General features: G+C 43.8%; 1 protein-coding gene across 1 annotated transcript; it reads right to left on the bottom strand.

Annotated features, from left to right (window-relative positions):
• Positions 1–1,455: 1,455 nt before the first annotated feature.
• Positions 1,456–14,729, bottom strand: LOC117385167 (Krueppel-like factor 6). Its single transcript, XM_033982441.2, has 4 exons — positions 14,445–14,729; positions 10,489–11,068; positions 4,323–4,446; positions 1,456–4,214 (listed from the first exon to the last, which is right to left on the bottom strand). Exons 1-4 carry the CDS (start codon positions 14,544–14,546, stop codon positions 4,163–4,165), a joined length of 858 nt encoding a protein of 285 aa, XP_033838332.1. The 5' UTR covers positions 14,547–14,729; the 3' UTR covers positions 1,456–4,162.
• Between the last annotated feature and the right edge of the window lie 9,666 nt (positions 14,730–24,395).

Below are 24,395 nucleotides of genomic sequence, written 5' to 3'. Positions count from 1 at the left end.
TTTTCTATTGTTTCCTAAACACAGTGAGGTCTGTCTGGATGAACAACACGTCTCCAGTCCCCGTGTCTCCTCCATCTCTCTCTCCATCCGTCCCTCTTCTCGTTCTCTCTGTCCCTTCCTCTCTCCTCTCTCTCTTTATCCCTTGTTACAGCTGATACAAAATACAAAAACAAAATAAGAAGATATAAGAATAAGAATAATAAGATTTCCAGGTTAAACTCTGATTTCTGTGAAACCAGAGACTGAGCTGAAACATTCACGTAAAACATCTAAACCCTGTCTTCACAAAAAACTGATTAAACATCTATGGAAAATTGAATCCACAAATCTAACTGGTATGAATCTCGAAATGTTTTGATTTAGCTGCATTGTGATAGGACTATGAATCTTTTGGATCCGTTCGTGTCAAAGAGCCGTTCGAAGGACTGGCTCTTTTATATTTATTTATATGACAGAAGCAAATGTGAGAACTCATTTTATCTCCAAACTAATCAGAGAGAAGTAACCAAGACTTACATCTGTTTAAAATGGTTCAAACTGAGAGTGAGAGAGTCTTTATCCTTTAAAATGATGCATAATCTACTCTAATATTCTTCTATGCAGATCCTTTGGTTGGTTCAGTGTTAAAGGGCCCATATTACACTACTCTCTAATCTATGTTCTAATGTTTCTTCATCATAAACAGACCTGGAGCTGTGTTTTGTTTCATTCACACATGTTTAACACACAAACCTGCACATTTAGTTTTGCATATTTTATTTCCAGTTCTTCTCCCTGACGGAAAACGCTCTGTTCCACCTTGTGATGTCATCGTGTGGTAATACAGGAAGTGCTCCACTGTGTTTTTAAACTTCATACACCTTCACTACAATCATTTGGATAGTTTCAGCCCTGGAATTGCTGATCATATTGAACTACAGCTATAAGGAGCTGTTAACTTGAAAACTACCACTTCATGACATCACACCGTGGAACAGAGCATTTTGAGCTTTGGAGATGTAGACAGACTAATAATAAAGGATGTGTGAATAAAACAAAATTCAACTCCTGGTATGTTTTTGATGATGTAATAAACATTATAACGTGGTTTAAAGCTCACAGGAGTCATTTTTATGTAATATGGGATCTTTAATCGGTATAAAAATGCATACAAATATATATATATATATTTTTAAACAAGATTCACATTACGGAACCATTCAAAAGAACTTACTTGCAGTCATATCACTAGTTGTGGAATCAGAGCAAAAATCTTGTAGCCCCAAAAGAGGTTTATTTGGGTATGGGTCCATATAACTCATATTTAACCATGTCTAGCCTGTTCCAGTTATAATTTCTAAATAAAACATATCATCACCTACATCTCTGAACTCTATTATAACTAAATGAGCTCACAGAATCTTTATCACAGCCTTGGCCCGGTGAACACGCATAATAAAAACAACAAACTCTCAATTGTATGAAGCTGATATTTATTATGAAGTTTAGAGTCATGAGACAAAATGGCCGCCAGGTGACGCGGATCTGGTAAGGAGCTCGAATAAAGCTTTTCAGTGTCTCCATTCACACACATGGATTAAAGAGTGATGTAACCAGATATGGACAGATATGAAGTTAGACTGAAGAGTTGTTTCACATGTGAGAAGACAAGGCCACTGAAACATAAGGCATCCGGTCCACAGTGCAGGAAAAGAGAATCAACCACATTATAAACCCACAAAAAGGACACAAGTGGTTTCCCCAGCAACAGAAAATAACACATATCCCATATTCGGACTTTAATGGCTTTTTAAATACTTTTGGACGTTTTTGTGTTGGTACTTTTGTGTAATTCAGCTTTGATTTTGTTAAAAAAAGTACTGAATAGCTCCTGCGCCCTCTGCTTGCAACAGTGGAGTGTGAGATGGTTTAAATGAGGCTAACACAGTAGCTGCTAGCGTCAGTGTTGGTTATTAGCTGGAGTATCGAAGACAATTTGAGCATGAACGTGACTAGATTGAGTCTGGTGAAGTTGAATGGACTTTAAAAACGTGGAGGTGCACAGTTTAGACTCTTGATGAGGAGATGGATTCAACAGGAGCTGTACGTGAATGATCAGAATGAGTCTGACAGCAGCAGTTACAGAGAGAGGGGCGGAGGTTTTTCAAAAGAAAGTGAATTGGAGCCAGAATCGATGGAGCCAAATCGCGCCCATGCTAGCTTCGTATTTGCAAAGTGGCCATCTGTATATCTTAGTCTATACTTAACATGTATAATTTTGACATTTAGATGTAGGAACAGTGTTATGTGTTCAGTCCAAAAGCTTTAAAAAGTCAGTTTGGCAAAAAAAATGGGACCTTTAAAAAAAAACACATAGAAAACAAAATGTCTGCGTTTAGTCATAAATGAAAATAGCTGCTCTCATTTGCAATTCTGTTGTTCCATAAAAACATCCCAAACCCACGTGGCATAATCTTACACCTTGGACAACAGAAGGTGGTGCTGTAGCGAGTCTCGATGGAATACATTGCACATAAAATAGCTGCTCTAGACAAAAGCCTCTCCCAACTTCAGGGTCAGACTGGGGGTGTAGTTCCACCTCTGGACCAAAGGGGGTGCCGTTATACACACAGTTTTACATGGAGTGGCGTGGGACAAACAGGTGAGGGCTCTCCTCTGTGGGTGATTCTTTTTGGAAAACTATTTTTAAAATACTTCAAATTGTGACAGGATGAACATTTATACTCCATCTCCCAGCTGACAGTGTTTATGTTTACATGTAGTATTTTACCATGGTAACCAGATGTATTTGAGTACTACACGAGTGAGGGGTACTCAGATACTCAGAGGTTGATACAAAGCTTAGAGTGAACTCAGGACCCCAAAAAACACCCCAGAGAGCCAGGTTTGCCCCCTGGACCCCACTCTAGTCACCACTGGTTTAATGCTATATTGTGGAACATTCAAGGCAAAGCACCTACACTAGGAAAGTTACACAGTGCAATTTTAACTATTTATCGTGTCTTGTGGTGTGGTCAGTGGTTAATTAAGTAAATCCCATTTGTTTACATTACAAAAATGTGACACTTTTGACGCAGATAATTGTAGTATTGCAGTATTTTTGTGTCATACTTTGTAATGTTTGGCCTTCCTCAGAAGTATCACATGAACCTAATCCTTTTTCCAAACATTTAAACCCCCTTTGAGCGACGCCGTTCTAACCATAAGGAAATGGAGGAAGTGAATGTGATGTCACCCACAGCATTCGGCTCCAGCTAAACGAAGCTCATTGAGGCTAGCAGTTATAGCGGCTAATCTGGAGCTAAGACGCATATTTGGAAATCCGAGTGTGTGTTTCCTAGCAACCAAAGAACCAATCAGGAATGACACTGTTGACGGGAACGCTCCTTCTCACCCGTACTGCTGGTTTGGTAGGGGACGGACGCTTAGCAACGCTGCCAATCAAACCTGCTGCTAACGCTAGCGGTGCAACCTCAGAGAAAGAAGGCACTGTTATTAAGGTTCATGTCATAATCTATGGTCAAAATTGCGAAATAAACACACCAGGACATAACATTTTAAGACCAAAATGACGAGTCTGAAAGCAGCAGGTACAGAGAGATGGGCGAAATTTGGAATGCGGCAGCTAGCGGGTTAGCCATGTCCATCATACGGGCTATGGGTCTAACCTGTTCAGTTCCACACCACTCCAATAAAAACCTCCCAGCTTTATTTTCTCAAACCAAACTCCCATTTAGCCCCACACAGATCACAGCCACCTGGAGTCACTCGTAGATCACCGCACCCCCAGTCTTTTGGCCAAGCTTAAGTTTAAATTTTTTTTATTGTGATCCTTAAAAATTCCACCTCAGAATGATCCCCTCAACCGGCCTAGATTTCACACAATCTTTGGAGAAATTCAGCTGATTCCTCATCCAACCAGACCCCAAAATGTCCACCGCACTTTGCCTTTTCGAAGCTTTGAAAACGATCCACAGCGAGGCGAGAAAGAGGCACTGGTGTGGTGCAGAAGCCGTCGCCATCTTGGATCCCCCCCACCGCCATCTTGGATCCTCCCTCGACAGGAAGCGTTGCCGTGGGGAGGAGAAGGGGGCGTGTCCTGGTGAAGACATTTAAACCAGGACTGAGCAAAACCAGGTAGTCCAAAGTCCAGACGCCATGTTTAGACGTGACGCTTCATGTGCAGGGCCAAGTGGTCCGAGCGCGAGAAACATCTGGAAACAAGAGAAAGAGAGGAAGTAAGAAAGTGTCAGATGCCCTCCCTGTGTGTCAGATACCCTCCCTCTCAGCAGTAGCACAGACCCCAGCGTTAAACCCCTCACCTGTCGCAGTGTGCACATTTGAATGGCTTGGCTCCTGTGTGTTTCCTGAAGTGTCTGGTCAGTTCATCACTCCGAGCGAAACGCCACTCGCAGCCTTCCCACGAGCACCTGTAAGGTTTCTCTCCTGAACACAACAAAAAAGAATACAGGGTTAGACATACACAGGCCTATAACAAGGGAATACAGGGTTAGACATACTTAGGCCTATAATGAGGGAATACATGGTTAGACATACTCAGGCCTATAATGAGGGAATACATGGTTAGACATACTCAGGCCTATAATGTGGGAATACAGGGTTGGACATACACAGGTCTATAACGAGGGAATACACGGTTAGACATACGAGGGAATACAGGGTTAGACATACTCAGGCCTATAATGAGGGAATACAGGGTTAGACATACGAGGGAATACAGGGTTAGATATACTCAGGCCTATAATGAGGGAATACAGGGTTAGACATATGAGGGAATACAGGGTTAGTTATACTCAGGCCTATAACGAGGGAATACAGGGTTAGACATACACAGGCCTATAACGAGGGAATACAGGGTTAGACATCAGGCCTGTAATGAACACCTGTAAGAATTGTCACACAAAAAAACTAAAACAATACATGTTTATACAGTCAATTTTCAATATAATTAGATGGCCACCCAGTGTGTCCGATGCTCTCTTAGTGTGTCAGATGCCCTCCCTGTGTGTCAGAAGTTTGTGCGATGCCCTCCCAGTGTCAGATGGCCTTTCTGTGTGCCAGATACTCTCACATCCTCCTATATGTCAAAACAGTCTATACTCACAGTAAGAAGTTAAGAATAAGCAGCTGCATTTTTTCACCTTTAGTACAAAACATACAATTAGAGCACAGCACATAAGAAGTCATGTCATGTCTCAGATGGAGGGTGGGGCTTATATAACTCTATGGGAGATTCACTGTTTTTGAAAGAACTCCCCAAACTTCTGATCCACAAATGTCGAACCCTATCATTATTAGTTTGGCATTGACTCCATAAACTTGTCAGTTGAAAGGACTTCAAACCATAAGATTAATATGACGACAATCACGTCTTTGTGGTAGATGATAGAAAGGTTATGTTGTGATTCCCAGTCCTGACATGAACACCTGTAGGGTTCCTCTTCTCAGACGTAAAGATCACTTTTGTATACAGTAAACAAACACTGCCCTCACCAAAGTGCCTGCAGGGTTTTACCTCTGCAAAAACACTAGACTACAAAGAGCTAGGCCTGAGAACAGCTGCAGGGTTTCTGGTCCCACACTGCTAGGTGTGGAAGCCTTTACTCGATTAATCGGTTGATGGAGTCTTAGTCGATTACAATGTGTATCGTCGTCTAGTCATTTTATTTAGATTATAAGGATTTCTAGGGGAAAACAGCAGAGCGAGGTTAGGAGGGGTTAGTGATAGAGATCGACCGATATGGGTTTGTTCATGACCGATACCGATGTCGATTGTTCAGAATCTAGAGCAAGTGCTGGACGATATTTTTGGACTGATATGTGGAGCCGATTTTGATTATTTTCTTCAAATTCTATAAATGAAATGTACTAAAAGCTCACCCACTACGCCAAACCTATAAGAGAGCTGTGTAGTCATGTTTTGTGCAGCTATCTCTTTGCACTGAAGTGTTTAAAAGGCCCATATTACGCAGTTTTCTGTTCTATGTTCTCATGTTGTTTTTAGTCGACCAGCTGATCGGCAGCACATGTCTTTAGTGGACTCCAGCGTTACAAACTGCTCATCATGAGGTGAGATGAAGGTCCAAAATCCAGTGAAGACCCTTGGCTCCCTTGACTCCCATGAGAGTCTAATCCAATTGGACAGCCGGCTGAAGATTTGTGAGAAAAACAAGTTGGTCTTTTAGGTTAGCGGAGCAGACGTCTTATGTAAGAGTCAGACTGGTGTGGTTCTACAGGCCAAATGAAACTGCAGACAACTCCTCAGCTCCAGGCAAAAAACAACAACCACTTAAAGCTGCACTATGGAACTTCTCTGGTGAAACGTGCGGCGCCAGCTGGTCTCCATGGAGATGTTAATGATTTGCTGAGAACGTTCAACAGTGTGACATTAAAGGGCCCATATTACACTGTGTTCTAATGTTGTTTTCTCATCACAAACAGACCTGGAGTTGTGTTTTGTTTCATTCACACATGTTTAACACACAAACTCTGCATAGCTAGGCTCTTCTCTCAAACTGAAAACACTCTGTTCCACCTTGTGATGTCATCATGTGGTAATACAAGAAGTGCTCCACTGTGTTTTTAAACTCCACACACCTTCAGTAGAATCATTTGGATAATTTCACCTCTGGAATTGCCAATCTCTACTGAACTAAATGTGAAAGGAGCTGTTAACTTGAAAACTACCACTTCATGACATCACAAGGTGGAACAGAGCATTTTGAGCTTTGGAGATATAGACAGACTAATAATAAATAGAGTTACTCAAACATGTGTGAATGAAACAAAACACAACTCCAGGTATGTTTTTGATGAGGAAACATTATAACATGGATTGAAGCTCATAAAAGTTCAAGCCTAAAATCAGTGGCTTTGAAAAAAAGAAAGAAATTGGCTTTCCGTGTCCCATCAGATCTATACCAGGTCTAGAACAGGACTATTCCAGGTCTAATCTAGGACTAAACCAGGTCTAAACATGGACTACATCACTTCCACTGCAGTTCTGAACATCTGGAGACAAACAGGTAACACCATCAGAGTCAGATCTGTGGAGAGGTGACCACGCTCACAGTAAGAATGCATGTTTTTTCCAAATAATAATAAAAGAAATGCAAGAAGGTTTAATGCCACACTGTGAAACATTTCAAGCTAAGCAGTAATTATATGTCTATGGACAAAAGGTGGTTTAAAAGCTACACATTGAACCTTTAGATTTTGTCATTGTCTTTGGTCGGGGAATTCTCCCTCTGGCATAAACAAAGCCCTGATCTGATGGAGACCAGAGACAGGAGGCAGGAATGTGGCTCTTTCAGCTGATCGTCTGAACAGCTGTAAGGGCACCAGCGGAGGTCAAAGGTCACAGGAGGAATCAGATACATCTGAACCGGGAAGTCAACACGAAATGCCACATTCTAACTGGGTAATCATTCAAGAATCAACTAGGGCCAAAGCAGCACTAATGTAGGACTAAATGAGGACTAAACGAGGACTAAACAAGGACTAAACGAGGACTAAACAAGGACTAAATGAGGACTAAACAAGGACTAAATGAGGACTAAACGAGGACTAAACAAGGACTAAACGAGGACTAAATGAGGACTAAACAAGGACTAAACAAGGACTAAACAAGGACTAAACGAGGACTAAACGAGGACTAAACGAGGACTAAACGAGGACTAAATCAGCACTAAACCAGGACCAAACCAGAAACGAACTAGGACTGAACAAGGACGAAGCCAGGATCAAACAAGGACTAAACCATAATCGTATGTATTATGTGAGTGTTTGTGTATAGACATAGATGACCATTTTCCCATGATGCATCTGTTTACACTGTCCACAGAGGGTCAGCGTCTCACACTGAGCTGCAGGACAGGTATCAGGCCAAATGCAGATGTTTGGACCTGGTTTATGGTTAATATCTGTGTAATTCCTGGGCCTATCCACATGAAACAAAAACTGGCACAAAGTTCAGCGTCTTCTCTGTCAGTTTAACAAAGGTCAAGTGATTATTTTTGTTGAGGGGAGGCCATTTTCCTCTCGTAGTTTTGACTGTAGACAGATGACAGCGCATAATAGTGGGTTTGGATTAGGGTTAAGATTGATGCGCTGCTGATTGATTAGACGACTAAAAAAAGGGAGTGGCAAAAGCTCTCGAAACTCTTCTGTATCTCTGTGTATCTGACCCAAACTGTGCTCACAAGACTACACCTGCAGGGGGAGTTCATGCAAAAACTACTATTTATGCAGAAAAAACTACTAGGAATCAATGTATTTATATAAACATGGATTCAACTTGTGAATCATGAGTTTAAATATAATTTTTATTAGCCATCGACCTATATGTGTTTTTTCATGGCCGATGCTGATACCGATTGTTTAGAATACAGTGCAAGCAACGGCCGATTTTTTAGGCAGCAGATCAAACAAAACAAAATATCGGTCTGTGCTAGAGATTTAAGGCTGATAGTCCATACACAAAAAAGTACAAATATCGGCCAAACGATATATCAGCCTATCTCTACTTTTTTCATATAAATACCAAAACTACTACCTTCTCCTGTCTGCTGTTGTCCCATATAAAGCCTTATAATCTAAATAACAGGATTAATCGACCACTGAGCGATTAATCGACTAAAGGGCGATAGAGTTACAGCACTAATACTGATCGATACTAAGAATGATGAGTACTACTGTTGTTCTTGTTCCCTTTCATAAGTCTCTGACCACTCACTGAAATGAAACAATCACTTGATCACCTGTTTGATGTTTAAAGCTTCACTATGTAACTTTTCTAGTAAAGGGTCTACCACCTGCTTGTCCTCATGGAGATGTTATTGCTTTACAAAGAATGTTCCACTGTATTGCATTGACTTTATTCATCAGGGGATACCACCAGGCCAAGTTACAGGTCAGATCTGTGGAGGGGCGAGTCTGCTAACAGTGAGATTGCGTGTTTTACGAGGTATTTAGTAATGATGCAAACATATATAATTGAATAAATACAAGATAGATCAGTTTAATGCCATACTGGGGAGCATTACATGTGAGGCAATAACATCACCATGGAGACATGAGAAAAGTTATATAGTGCACCTTTACAATAATATTACATTGCTAAACCAGGTCAAAACCAGGACTAAACCGCAACCAAATCAGGACTAAACCTGGACTAAACCAGCTCGAAAAAACAGGACTGAACAGGTACTAAACTAGGACTAAACTAGGATTAAAACAGGACCAAACCAGGTCAAAACCAGGACTAAACCAGGACCAAACCAGGGACTAAACCAGGACCAAACCAGCTCGAAAAAACAGGACTGAACAGGTACTAAACTAGGATTAAAACAGGACCAAACCAGGTCAAAACCAGGACTAAACCAGGACTAAACCAGGACCAAACCAGGACTAAACCAGGACTAAACCAGGACTGAACCAGGACTAAACCAGGACCAAACCAGGACTAAACCAGGACTGAACCAGGACTAAACCAGGACCAAACCAGGACTAAACCAGGAATGAACCAGGACTAAACCAGGATCACCCAAGTCAAAACCGGGACTAAACCAGGAGCCAACCAAGAGAAGGTACAACACTTTTTCCTTAGTTTGAAATTGTGTGGTTACAAAAGTTGTTTGTGGAGCTGGCCGATCATAAAAGAAACATCATTCAAAGAAACATGAATGGATTTTTTCCAAGATTGTGTAGGTTTGTAGAACTTCGATGTGACCCCCCCCCCCCCCCCCCCCCCCCCATGCTCCTGTCTGCCCCTCCCTCCCTCTGCCCCGGCCCCACTCTGTGAACCAGGTCACGCTTCCTCCTCCCAACTATTCCAACTATGTGTCCTCTCGCCCACACAAGCTCTGAAGGCTGTCACCACAACAGCTACAAGGACAGAACCGTTCACGCCAACGAGTAGGAGAGATATTATTATATCAAAATAATTAACAGGACCTAATTAAAGCTCCCTTATCCTATTTTCCCCATGTATGTGAGCAAAACTAGCATCTAATTATAAAGCATTTCAATGTAAGAGAATTCGGAAGTGCACGTTAGCATGCTACTTGTTGTTTGCTTGACGGTGGCTTTAATTTGTCTCAGGGTTTTGGCTCAGGGCAGCTCAGAGGAGACTCGGAGCCTTGTTCTTATGACTCTTAATTGAGTTGAATCTTATTACACACACTGGAATGTACAGTTACAGGATCAGCTGATTCTCAAGATTCACAAAAACAAAACAACAACTGAAGCAAAATACACAAATGTTTTTTTCCCTGATTATTTCTAGGTCAGCTCTCCTGCTGTGTTTATCCAGCCACATCACAATATCTGGGAGGGCATCTGACACACGACAACATCTGCAGATTAACTCCCCAATCTCAGTCTAACACTACAGGGACACAAGAGGATGGGAGGGCATCTGACACACAGGGATATGGGAGGACGGGAGGGCATCAGGTGTATTTTTACCTGTGTGCGTCCTCTGGTGGGCCTTTAGGTGTGAGCTCTTGGTGTAGACTTTTCTGCACCCGTTGAACTGGCAGCGGTGCACCCTGCGTCTCCCATCGGGTGAGCCCTCCTCGCAGTGGCCTGTCCTGACCCTGAGCGGTGAATGCAGCGCCCCCGGGGCCCCGCCCCACAGCTGCGCCGAGCCCGAAGGCGCGTTTGCTTTGTCTTTGGGTGTCTCTGGAGAGGACGGGGGCGTTCCCATCACTCCGGCCGTCAAATCCTCTCCTCCCAGCAGCTCGGAAAACGCGTTTGTGTGGAAGTCCAGAGCCGGAGACAGCTCTTCTGAACTGTCCGAGATCTCACTGCTGGCGTCAGAGTGGAACCCGGCGTGGTCCAGACCCTGGTCCAGACTCAGGTCCAGGCTCGGGGCGTCCGGGTGGTCCCCTTCGTCCTTGATGTGGGGGATCTTGGGGTCCCCGTGGGGCTTGTCTCCACAGGCTAACATGAGCTTGTTCCACAGCTCGTCCTGCTCTTCAAACTTGAGGTCGGAGGTGGAGACGTAGGGCTCGCTCTGGAGGTATCGCTCCAGCTCCAAACACGTCTGAGGAGAAGAGGACAGTTACCAATGTGCTTTGTTTATGTAGACCTCATGTTGTGTTGAACCTGTTTCTTAAAGAGCCGGTACCCCATATACCCCCATGTATCTGAGCAGAATGTGTCTTATACAAAGATACTGTACGAGCAGCTGCTGAGGTCAGAATAAACCCGTTAGGTTCAGTTCAACAAAATGTAAATGACTTCATTTAACAGTCAAACAAACTCAAAATGCAAGCAAGACTAAACCAGGACTGAAGCAGGACTAAACCAAGACTAAACCAAGGCTAAACCAAGACTAAAACAGGACTAAACCAGGACTAAAGCAAGACTTAAGCAGAACTAAAGTAGGACTAAAGCAAAACTAAACCAGGAATGAACCAGGACTAGACCAGGACTAAGCCAGGACTAAACCAGGACTAAATTGGGACTAAACAATACTAAACTAGTACTGAACCAAGGTGAAACCAGGACTAAAGCAGGACTCAGGCAGAACTAAACAAAGAATAGAAAGCAGGACAAAACCAGGACAAAGACAAAACCAGGACTAAATCAGGACTAAAACAGTAAAAGGTCTGACACTGGTTCAAACCGAACATGTGTCTAAACCAGCTCTGAATAAACAACACAAAACAATAATGTGTTTTTGCTCTGTGTGTTTGCTTCTACAGTAAACTCTCTTCTCTTCTGCCTCCTGTGTGCTGTTTGGGCCCTCCTCATGTGTTTTATGTAATATGGAAACTGCAGAGTCCTGGCCTGAAATGTTTTGCCAGATCCACAGAAATCCTGCCAGTTTCCCCCAGGCGACCGCGGGGCCAAACACCACCCAAAGCCTCTCTTCTAACCCATGCTTCTATATAAAAATACTACTCGACACTCGATACTGATTCTGATACTACGAGGATAGTAAAAAACACTCTTTATTTAGATAATAGAATGTGATTTTCAGCATTAAATGTCCTGTGAATGAGACTTTTTACTATCGATATCTAGTTTTAATGCTAGTTTTAGTATCAATTAGTATCTGATTTTGGATGCACCAGTCTCAAGTCGAATCCTGTGGAAAGAAAAGCTACAAAATGCATTATGTTTATGTAAGTTCTCATGGGAGCACGAGTACAGGCGTGTGTTTGTGTAATATGCCATAAAGTGTACATATGCTGCTTTGGCCCCAGAGCTCAGGGAGGCTCAGGGAGGCGCGGTCAGATCTTTCAAATGATCAATTATTCAAGATTATGTGGATTTAATAATGCATTCGGAGGCAATGCTGGAAATAACATAGCACTCGGGGGACCAGGAGGGGAGGGGGGTCTGTGTGTGTGTGTCTGTGTGTGTGTGGGGGGGGGGAAGGGGGGGGGGGCTAACAGTCGCTCTAACAGGCTCATCAATACCATTATAGAGACTCTGCAGCGATGTGGTCAAACAGTTCAAAATGAGGAAGGTTACATGTCCCAGTGTTGTGAGCATGTTTATCTACAGTAAACCAGGGCTCTCCTACTGTAGCTCTCACAATATGACCCTGTGACCCGGTGACCCTACCTCTTCCAAGCAGGTCACGGGGGGATTTATATTTATATGTGTAATTTATATATTGTGCTGAGTAACTGAATTGCTGAATTACCTTTATAAATGTGAAAAATCTGTTTAAAATCACTGCGATGTGACTGTGTGCACTAATAACTGTACAATGGTTTGTTTTAGAAGCATGTCACTGTGCCCATCTAAGGCCGTGGCTCTTATATTTACAAATTTTCTTGTGAGAGCTAAAATGTGTATCTCTCTGGCATTTTGGTTTTGTGAAGTTCCTTGGAGGAGACAGATCGTAGTCCCCTGCAGTGAACAGTAAAGAGCCTTTATTTGGAGGTATGTGTGATAAATGTAAGAGTTCATTACTCTGCAAATGCTGCTGTCAAACCTGCTGTCAAGCTTTGATTCACTCTGACAAGGACAGTAGAAACATTTAAATGCTATTTTCAGATTCCTCGGCCTCATACGTTCCACAGTTTGGACAGATTAGGTTCAGACAGTGACAGTCCAGTCTGTGTAGGAGCGCGCTGTGAGGGCCCCACGCGCCGCTCCCCCCGCGCGCCTGGACAGATGCCGATCGAGCTTTAAATGTCTGAGTGCGCTATGGCCCGGGGCCGAGTGCGCGCTGACCCGCTGTGCCAAACGCACGGGTTGTGCCAAGACGCACGGGTCGTGCCAAATCACAAAGACTCCGCGCGTAATATCTCCGAGTTTGGACTTCTTTACTCTGACAGATTGCTGATGTCTGTAGTGCCTGAGTGCGCGTGACAGTCATTCGGCTACGCGCACTCAGGCACGTCTTTCCGGGGCACGCACGCAGCAGTTTAGAAATCCTGACATCCGTCGTGCTGGTTCCTATTCGTTCCCGTTGATAGTTCTGGTTTAGTCCTGTTTTGTACCGAGTTTAGACGCAGTTTATGGCCCTGGTTCTGTAGCCGACCGGTTTGGATGAAGATTAATCATAGTCCTGGATAGGTCCTGGTTCAGACCTGGTTTAGTCCTGGTTTGTAGCTAATTTATACCTAGTTTATGGTCCTGGTTCTGTAGCCGACCGGTTGAGATGGGGATTAATCAGAGCTTTAGTCCTTCCCTAGTTTAGTCCTGGTTTAGTCCTGGTTTAATCCTGGTTTAGTCCTGGTTTCGTCGTGCTTAGTCGGGAGACGGTGCAGTTTATACAACAACACAAGCCCGCGCCTCCCTACACGGCCATTCCCACTGTCCCCAAACAAACAAAACCTCCGGAACACACGCACACACACACACGCGTCCAAATGTGCACGGAAACATCGAAACAGGAAACTCTCTTCGGTCTCTGAACTGAACTACTCCACTTCCCTAAACACGGCACTAACTGTGGCACTGGCTCGGCCGCGCGCAGAGTTTGACAGCGGCGGAGGAGCTGTCACCCGGGCTGATTACGCGCGCACAGGGCGATCCAAAAGGACGACTGTCACTACAAGTATGACCACAAAGACGAACAAAGTGAGACTGCAACATGAAGCAGGAAAATATGCACGTGCCAAAAATGTTACGTTTTTACAGAAAAGAATGAACCAAAACAAACACAAACTGAACAGAGCGCGAAACAACACGGGGCTTTGTTGTTTTTAAAAGTTTGTGAATAGTTTAGATACGTTATATTTTGTGTTTTGTTTAAAATAAATGTGAGGATTTATATTGTGAATTTAAATCGTTTTAACCCTGTGAATAGTTGCTTTTTTTAAGTGTACGAATTTTGGTTGCAAGACATAAAACTGAAGTGTTCTATACTTTTGCCAGAGCAGTTTCCCGAGGTCACTGACGGTCTGACAGCCTCCCCACGCGCCCCAAACCTCTTCCCCGGACACATCTCCTACCTGCTGCCAGTTCTCCTCCAGAGACGGGAGCGCGGAGAAGTACCCGGTGTCGTGCACGATCTGGAGCTCCTGAAAGATGCTGCACATGGGGATGACATCCATGACGAGGCCGAGGAGGGAGAACAGAGAGGTGAGGAGTGCAGCGCGGGCACCGTGCGCACGTAGGACCCGCTCCAAACAGTGCGCGCCTCTGGAGCTTTTGGATAAGGGCTGTGACGCATGGAGAGAGCGCAAGACTGAACTCTACTCAAGTCCTTCAGCGCACTGTAAACTTCCCCCCGATTCAAAATGACACATGCACGTAACCCCCGTGACGAGCACGAGCGAAAACCAATGCGCAGAGAGCGACCATAGCCACGCCCCCTCTGGAGGGCTCGTCCAATGCAGAGGCCGGGCTTGTGCCTTTCTCCGGCTCTGATTGGCTTGCGGTCCGAGCACTCGTAGATTTTCATTGGCGGAGTGTGGGACTATTTTTAGACTGGTATAAAGAGCTCGTGAGCAAGAGTACGGAGGAAGTGCCGTTCCAGTGAATCAGACGCTCCACCGCTGCGCTCCTCTCTCTGCACGGGCCAGAGCACCGCGCACACGGCCACAGCAGCAGCAGCGAGGCACCGGGGACTGTAAACCGCACCGGCCTTTTGCTCAAAGGCAATATTTGAGTTTACAACGGCCCGATGCTTCAACCACAATTATTCAAACGACTTTTCTTTTCCCCGGTGAAGTGATGTTTACTGTGGACCTGCAGCAGCCCAATACACTTAACAAAAATAAAGTAAGAAAAGTTAAATAAAATATCAGTATTACAGTAAAAATAAAATACAACAAATCTGTGTTTTTAACCAACTCGACTCCAGTGAAAACAAAATGAACTCAAAGCAGACACTGAGCTTGTGTCTATGTCGTTATAATCTATGACACCAGCAGATTATTATGTTAGAATTTGGACATTTGAAATCACAATATTGAGCTAAAACAAATAAATAAAATAAACAAATCTGCTGAGTTCTGCATTAAAAAAACTGCAGTGCCCAATGGGAGCTGACATCGCTGTAAACGTCACATCACAACAAAGCGCCGCATGCTGTCGGCGCCCCCTGTGGACAGCTGCACATCACACTAGCAAGCAGCGGATTATTATTATTATTTCATTTATACCAAGATGACTTTGCGAATCCTACGTGTATAACCAATTAAGAAAATAAAACTGGAAAGCAAAGTGCAGAGGTCACAGTGGAGGTGAAAACAGCGATATAAAAGCAAAATAGCATCTTGGAAATAAGCGATTAAAGATGACTCAAACGTGAATCACTACAAATACAACTTTAGGTGAGTAAATGGTGAGGGGTAAGAACTGTAGCATGGTTAAAAGCTCTGAAAAGAAACAGTTCTCTGCTCTTATTAATCGGGCTGTTATTCTAAAGTTCCATAGAACAGAAAGAAGTGTAAAGTGGTCTTAAATGTGTGGAAAGAGGAGTCCTCCGTGTGTCCTTTCGCTCTTACATCAGTGTCAGTGGTGTCCTCTCTCAGCTCAAACAGCAGTGAGTCTCATCCTTTTGGGGTCACTGGGTTCAGACACTGGAGACTTTTATTGGTGCGAAAACCTTCTTCGATATGGGCGGATACGGTGCACGTTTCAGTCTGTACAAACACCGGCGCGCCAAATCGAAGGTCAGATCTCGTCTGCCGTTGTGTCCTTTAGCAAGACACTGACATTTTGCGGTGTGGTTGAATGAACGCTGCAGGAGAATGAGCTGGTCACTGATAGAAATGATCCGATATGAATTTTGGAGATTTGTGATGAAAATACGAGAAAATTACTTTACACCAGAGCCTGAGGTTAAAGCAGCTCTCTGTCTGTGGGATGGTCAAATCTCCTCTCTCATCCCTTACTCTTTCTCCTCCCTTTCTCCTTCATTCTCCCTCTCTCCCCCCCCCTCTCTTTACTCTCCTCTATTCTCTCTCCCCTCTCTCACCCTCATCTCTACGCCCCCCTCTCTCTATTTTCCGCTCCCCAACTCTCTCCTTTCTTCTCCCCTTCCCTCTTTCCTCTCTCTCCTCTCTTTTGTTCTCCCTTTTCTTTCCATCTCTTTCTCTCTCTCTCTCTCCTGTCTTCTTCTTCTCCTTACCCCCCACTCCTCTCTCTTCTCTGTCCTCTTCCTCGTCTTACCCCCTCTCCCTTGTCCACTATTCTCTCTCTTCTCTCTCTCTGTCTCTCTTCTCTCTCTCCCTCTCTCCCTCTCTCTCTTCTCTCTCTGTCTTTCTCTCCTGTCTTCTTCCTCGCCTTACCCCTTCTCTCTTGTCCACTATCCTCTTACCTCACTCTCTGTTCTTTTTCTCTCTCTCCTTTCTCTCCTTTTCTCTCTCTTCTCTCCTCTATATCCCTCTCTCTCTCTTCTCTCTCTGTCTTTCTCTCCTGTCCTCATCCTCTCCTTACCCCCTCTCTCCTCTCTCTGTCTTTCTTTCTCTCCTGTCCTCTTCCTTACCTATTATTACTATTCTCTCCTCTCTCTCTTTTCTACTTTTTTCGCTCTCTCCTCTTCCCTCTGTCTCCATCTCTCTCTCTCCCTCTCCCCTCTCCTCCTCCTCTCCCCTCTCTCCCCTCCTCTCCTCGCTCCCTCTCTTCCTCAGTCGTCTGTAGTCTTGTATGTTGAGCGTGTTCTCCGTGTGCCATGGCCCTGTGTAATAATCCCTACAGGTCTAATGATTCCATATAGAGATCATTATAAAGCTCATATTAAAGACGCATTGCGGGTTATTGTAGCACAGGCTCGGCGCTCATAAACTCTGCAAACTCTGCTAGACCCCCCTTCAGGAGGGACTTACACAGAGCTTCAGTTTGTGGGTTCATTTAGAGTTCATTTTATGTATTTTTTGTCCTCCTTTGGATCATTTCTTGTTTACAGATGTAGTCCTAGATTAGACCTGGTTTAGTCCTAGATTAGACCTGGTTTAGTTCTAGATTAGACCTGGAATAGTCCTGTTATAGACCTGGTTTAGTCCTGTTACACACCTGGAATAGTCCTGTTATAGACCTGGTTTAGTCCTAGATTAGACCTGGAATAGTCCTGTTATAGACCTGGTTTAGTCCTAGATTAGACCTGGAATAGTCCTGTTATAGACCTGGAATAGTCCTGTTATAGACCTGGAATAGTCCTGTTATAGACCTGGTTTGGTCCTAGATTAGACCTGGAATAGTCCTGTTATAGACCTGGTTTAGTCCTAGATTAGACCTGGAATAGTCCTGTTATAGACCTGGAATAGTCCTAGATTAGACCTGGAATAGTCCTGTTATAGACCTGGAATAGTCCTGTTATAGACCTGGTTTGGTCCTAGATTAGACCTGGAATAATCCTGTTATAGACCTGGTTTGGTCCTAGATTAGACCTGGAATAGTCCTGTTATAGACCTGGTTTAGTCCTGTTACAGACCTGGAATAGTCCTGTTATAGACCTGGTTTAGTCCTGTTACAGACCTGGAATAGTCCTGTTATAGACCTGGTTTAGTCCTAGATTAGACCTGGAATAGTCCTGTTATAGACCTGGTTTAGTCCTGTTACAGACCTGGAATAGTCCTGTTATAGACCTGGTTTAGTCCTAGATTAGACCTGGAATAGTCCTGTTATAGACCTGGAATAGTCCTGTTATAGACCTGGTTTGGTCCTAGATTAGACCTGGAATAGTCCTGTTATAGACCTGGTTTAGTCCTGTTACAGACCTGGAATAGTCCTGTTATAGACCTGGTTTAGTCCTAGATTAGACCTGGAATAGTCCTGTTATAGACCTGGAATAGTCCTGTTATAGACCTGGTTTGGTCCTAGATTAGACCTGGAATAATCCTGTTATAGACCTGGTTTGGTCCTAGATTAGACCTGGAATAGTCCTGTTATAGACCTGGTTTAGTCCTGTTACAGACCTGGAATAGTCCTGTTATAGACCTGGTTTAGTCCTGTTACAGACCTGGAATAGTCCTGTTATAGACCTGGTTTAGTCCTAGATTAGACCTGGAATAGTCCTGTTATAGACCTGGTTTAGTCCTGTTACAGACCTGGAATAGTCCTGTTATAGACCTGGTTTAGTCCTAGATTAGACCTGGAATAGTCCTGTTATAGACCTGGAATAGTCCTGTTATAGACCTGGTTTGGTCCTAGATTAGACCTGGAATAGTCCTGTTATAGACCTGGTTTAGTCCTGTTACAGACCTGGAATAGTCCTGTTATAGACCTGGTTTAGTCCTAGATTAGACCTGGAATAGTCCTGTTATAGACCTGGTTTGGTCCTAGATTAGACCTGGAATAGTCCTGTTATAGACCTGGTTTAGTCCTGTTACAGACCTGGAATAGTCCTGTTATAGACCTGGTTTAGTCCTAGATTAGACCTGGAATAGTCCTGTTATAGACCTGGTTTAGTCCTAGATTAGACCTGGAATAGTCCTGTTATGTGTATAAAATGGTTGCTAGGTAACAGTTATGGAATTCCCTAGTGTGACATCATCATTTCCAAACAAGAAGTCAAATTTGAAACCTAAAGATTTGCCAAACTAGAGGAAAAAAGGTAAATCTTTTTGCTAAATCTTAGATATAATGATCTTGAGTGAAATGAGTGTGACTTTAACCTTCCTGGAGATCGATATTACCTCATGAGCTGTCCTCACTCAAACTCTGCTTCTCTCCTTCTCCTTTCTTTTCTCCTCCTCTCCTTGTCTCCTCTGTACTTCCCTCCTCCTCTCTTTCTCTCCTCCTCCTCTCCTCCTCTCTTTCTCTTGTCCTCCTCTCCACCTCTCTTTCTCTCGTCCTCCTCTCCTCCTCTCCTGTCATCTCTCTCCTTGTCTCATCCCTAAATTTTAAATCTAATGATGTTAAGTGTGTTGTAGTAAAATGTGTTGTAGGAACATAAATCTTTTTCCTGCTCGATATTACCTCACAACAGAGCTGTCCTCACTCTCCTCATCTCCTCGTCTCCACCTGTCTCCTCTCTCCTGATCCCCTCTCCTCTCTCCTCATCTTCTTGCCTCCTCTTCCTTTCTTCTCGTCTCTTCTCCACTCCTCTCCTCCTTCTCTCCCTTGCCTCCTCTCCTCCCTCCTCTCTTTATCTCCTCTCTCCTCCTCTCTCCTTCACTCCTAGTCCTCTCCCCGCGTCTCTTTGTCTCCTCCTCTCTCCTCCACTCCTCTCTCCTCCTCTCCTGTCTCCTCATTTCCTCTCTCCACCTCTCCTCATCTCCTCTCTCCTTCTCTTCTTTCCTCCTCTTCTCTTCTCCTCCTCTCTCCACCTTTCCCCTCTCCTCTCCTCTTCTCCTCTTGTCCTTTTGTCCTCTCCTCCTCTCCTCCTCTTGTCCTCCTCTCTTCTCTCCTGACCTCTTGGTCTGACCCTGCTGCTGTTTCAGTCCCACAGTGAGATCCAAACAGACTTCTCTGTCTTCTCAAGACTCCTCAAAGCCTCCTGTGTCTCTGCTCCGTCAACTTTAGCCCAGATCCTACTCAACATCAGCAGACATCCCTCCTCTGCTCCATCTGACCCTCTCCTCTGCTCCTCTGCATCCCCTGCTCCTCTACTCTTCCTCTGCATCCTCTGTTCCTCTGATCTGGATTGTCATATAACACTTTACTTTTCTTCCTTAAATACAATCTTAGAAAAACAGTTTTAATGAAGTGTCTTAAAGCTCATATTAAAAGTGTCCTTCCTCCCGCTGCACTCTGAGCCTAATAACACAGGAGACACTTGGTCTAATTGGGCTCAGACACGGGGCTGGTGTGTTCAGAGACAGTGTCATTATAGACCCAAAGGAGGCGGACATTTTGAAAACAGCCTTCGTAAACATGTCGGAGCTGTCAGAAGTTTGAATGGGAGAGAACAGAGCTGAACGCATCACTGTGCAAATCACTTTCAGACAGTGACACGTGGGTTTGTAAACATCAGTGTCATTATATTTGTGCTGCTGTGTACAGTTTTGTATCATGTTTTTGTATATTTATGGAGAATTGTCATGTGGGAGCGTGGGTAATGTAAGATTGAGGGCGGAGCCTTGTACAAAATCTTATTGCTAACTATAAGAAGGGTTCGAATAGGGCCCAGGAGAGATTGCTAAATTATTCAAACATGCGTGGATGACAGATAAAACCTCTTCAGGCATGTTTTTGTTGAGGGAAAAATGTTATAACATGGGAGAAAACAAAAAAAAAAAAAAAAAAATCTATCAAAACCCCAAAACTAAACCAGGACTTGAGCCAAGTCTTGTCCGAGTCTAAACCAAGACTTGACCAGGACTAAAGTGTGTCTCCAGCTGCTGTGGAAGTGAGGAGAGCTAGTGACCCCAGGAGACCCATCTAAGACACATGGAAAAAACAGGACTAACCCAGGACTAAGCCAGGACTAAACCAGGACTAAACCAGGACAATAGACCAGGACTAAACCAGAACTAAACCAGGACAATAGACCAGGACTAAACCAGAACTAAACCAGGACAATAGACCAGGACTAAACCAGAACTAAACCAGGGCTAAACCAGCACTAGACCAGGGCTAAAACCAGGTCTAATCCAGGACTAAACCAGGACTAAACCAGGCCTAGACCAGGACTAAACCAGGAGTAAATTGTGTTCTACTAAATATCAAATTGAAAACTAAAGCAGGTTTAAATATGAGGGGCCACGAAAAGCTGTGGAAAAGATAATAAGACCCAGAATAAACCGGATTAAACTAAGACCGAAACAAGACTAAACCAGGACTTAACCAGGACTGAATCTTGGTTCTATAAGAAAATAGACTAAACCTCAGAGTGGACCAGGACCCAACTAAAACATAGAAAGGACTAAACCATGTTACGAGGACTAAACAAAGAGTAAACCAGGACTAGACCAGAACTAAACCAGAACTCAACAGGGATAATCCTTAATCCATTACTAAACCCATCTCCTCTGCAGCTGTGGAAGTGTCTGAGAGCCTGTGACCTCCGGGACCCCCACCCACACGCATTACACACACATTACACATGACACCATCCCAAAATACCCTGCAGCCCACATCCCCACGCTCCAAGAACCCCCCTTGTCCAGGCCTGAAGAAGGGTCTGAGGGGCACTCCTCTTGCCTCTGCTCCACTGAGGAATACCTCGTCCTGGGCAGGTCCCTCAGCCTGCGTCACACTGGACCAGAGCTCAACTGGTCACTACCATCTCAGATCTATGGAGAAAAGTAAATGCATGTCAACTTTAAACTCCAAAAGCACTGCAAAAATCTATTCATTTACATAAAAAAATGAAAATCAGCACTCAAAGATGTTTTTTGCCAGATGCCCTTCCTGTAGCAGCTGGTCACATTGTTGTTACTGGACTGGGCAATGGGCCTGAAGTGTCTTCCTAAGGAGTGTAACAGAAGTATTTGTGAGAGAGAATCATAAGGGAATTATAAACCAGGACTAGACCAGGACTAAACCGGGACTAAACCAGGACTAAACCAGGACTAGACCAGGACTAAACCAGGACTAGATCAGAGCAAAACCAGGACTATAGACCAAGACGAAACCAGGAAGAGACCAAAATTAAAACAGGTCCATCCCAGGACTAAACCAGGACTAGACCAGGACTGGACCAGGGCTAAACCAGGACTAGACCAGGGCTAAAGCAAGACTAAACCTAGACTAGACCAGGTAAAAAAAACAGAACTTAACCAGGACCAAACTAGGACTAAACCAGGACTAAACCAGGACTATAGACCAAGACTAAATGAGGAAGAAACCAGAACTAAAACAGGTCTATCCCAGGACTAAAACCAGGTCCAACCCAGATCTAAACCACGACTAAACCAGGACTAGATCAGAACAAAACCAGGACTAAACCAGGACTAGATCAGAACAAAACCAGGACTAAACCCGGACTATAGACCAGGACTAAACCAGGAAGAGACCAGGACCAAACTAGGTCTAACCCAGGTCTAAACCAGGACTAGACCAGGACTAAACCATAATCAGACCAGGACTAGACCAGAGCAAAACCAGGTCTAATACAGGACTAAACCAGGACTAAACCAAGACTAAACCAGGACTAAACCAGGACTAAACCAGGACTAAACCAAGAAGAGACCAAGACTAAACCAGGTCTATCCCAGGCCTAAACCAGGAGTAAATTGCTCTTCCTGTAGCAGCTGGCCACATTGCTGTTACTGGACTGGGCAATGGGCCTGAAGTGTCTTGCTAAGGGACATAACAAACATTGAGAGAATTATATCAGAAGCCCATCCCAAAGATAACATGTGAAATGTCTCTTTCAACAAGGCATGGGACCATTTTGAAATGACCATGGCCAAAATAAATACGATTAACTATTATGTCACAATCATTATTAAAGCTGCTGACAGTTTAAACATCTTATAATATGAATAATTATCATTTTAATATTATGAAAAGGTTCTATAGTTAAACAGCTGTTACAGTAAATGGCTATGGTACATGGTCACGTTTTTATGTAGCGCTTTTCCACATCATTGTAGTATTTTGTAATATCATAGCTTGTTATAAGTGAAAACAACAAAAATCTAGAACAAACCATCAGGGAGAATTAGGTTTGTTCTGCTCATCCTAGTGACATAAAGACGATCCCATCCCTAATTTCAAGACAAAGCTTATTCAAAGGCAGGATAACCACTCTGCCACAGTAACACAGTGAGAACATGCAAACTCCACTCACAGAGATCAGGAGTCTAACCCACAACTGCTTGGTGCGAGGGAGGAAACAGGATAACCACTCTGCCACAGTGTCACAGGGAGGACATGAGAGATCAGGAGTCTAACCCACAACCTCCTCACTGAGTTTGGTCCATTATGAGAAAAACAGAAGGAATAACCGGTTGGAAAAGCAAGTTAGCATCTTTTTGTGCTGACCACAGTTTATTTATAGTAAATTATAATGACACTTCTGTGAGATCATGCGCCTATTTTTGCCCACGTCTGGAAAAGTTTGCATAAATGATAGGATTTGTGGGGAATTACAAAGCTGATTTTCCATGTGAGGGGAATCCCAGTGCCGGTCCTACAGCGGAGCGACGGGTCACAGCTGCAGCCTGGGTAATGTCAGGGTTTGAGATGGCGGCCATTTTGGATTGAACTGAGAAACAAAGAAAACTGCATTAAACATGAGCAGTGATTACAGGGGGTCTTTAAGTGGATTACATAAGGTCTGAACTGCAGTACTGCTCCTCACAGGTTACCCGGTGACACTGGCTGAAGGACGGGTCAAACGCAGAGACAGGATTAATACTTTAACCTCACAGCAGGACTCAATCAAGGACATTTTGTATTGCTTCTTGCGCGGTTGCACTAAGGAGTGGACCCAACTTTGCTGCTTCTTTGCAATCTGAATCTTCACAAACTCACTCGTTCTGCAGTGTTTGAGATCAAATCCCTCAATATATCAGACATTGGACCAATCACTGAGCAGCTGTGACATTTGGGCGGAGCTAAAGTTCAACGAAAGCAAACAAGGCGACACAAAATTTTGTTTAATTTTTTAAAACATCCAAAGGGAAGGAAGAGATGTGCTTTTCTCTCAGCTGGATTTAACTTAAACTTGAGTTTGTGGCTTGTTCTGCTGTTGTGATGCTTCGACCAATCAGATTCAAGTATTCGTTGTGATGTTTAGTGCGTTTTCCCGATCTCTTTCAGCGAGCGCCATTCAGATTCAGAGCGAGACACGTGAGGCTGGTTTCTTCCTGGGTCATTTTCAAGTAAAGATGGATGAAAGACTAGAAGGTCCTGACTGTATTCAAATCCAGGGCAGATGGTGGAAGGCCCTGCTTAGCAACGCTGTCAATCAAACCTGTTGTTAACTCTAGCGGGAGTGACCTCGCAGAAAGAAGGCGCCCGATTTGTCAGTTGTTAATGTTCATATCTTGATTTACAGATACAATAGTGAAATAAAAACCCAAGATCATGTAGAGCGGGTTAATACGAACATATTTAAACCA

The sequence above is a fragment of the Periophthalmus magnuspinnatus genome, chromosome 17 (assembly GCF_009829125.3).
Source record: "Periophthalmus magnuspinnatus isolate fPerMag1 chromosome 17, fPerMag1.2.pri, whole genome shotgun sequence".
Lineage (NCBI taxonomy): Eukaryota > Metazoa > Chordata > Actinopteri > Gobiiformes > Gobiidae > Periophthalmus > Periophthalmus magnuspinnatus.
Note: the sequence above shows the minus strand (reverse complement) of the source record. Positions and strands in the feature narration are given on the sequence as shown.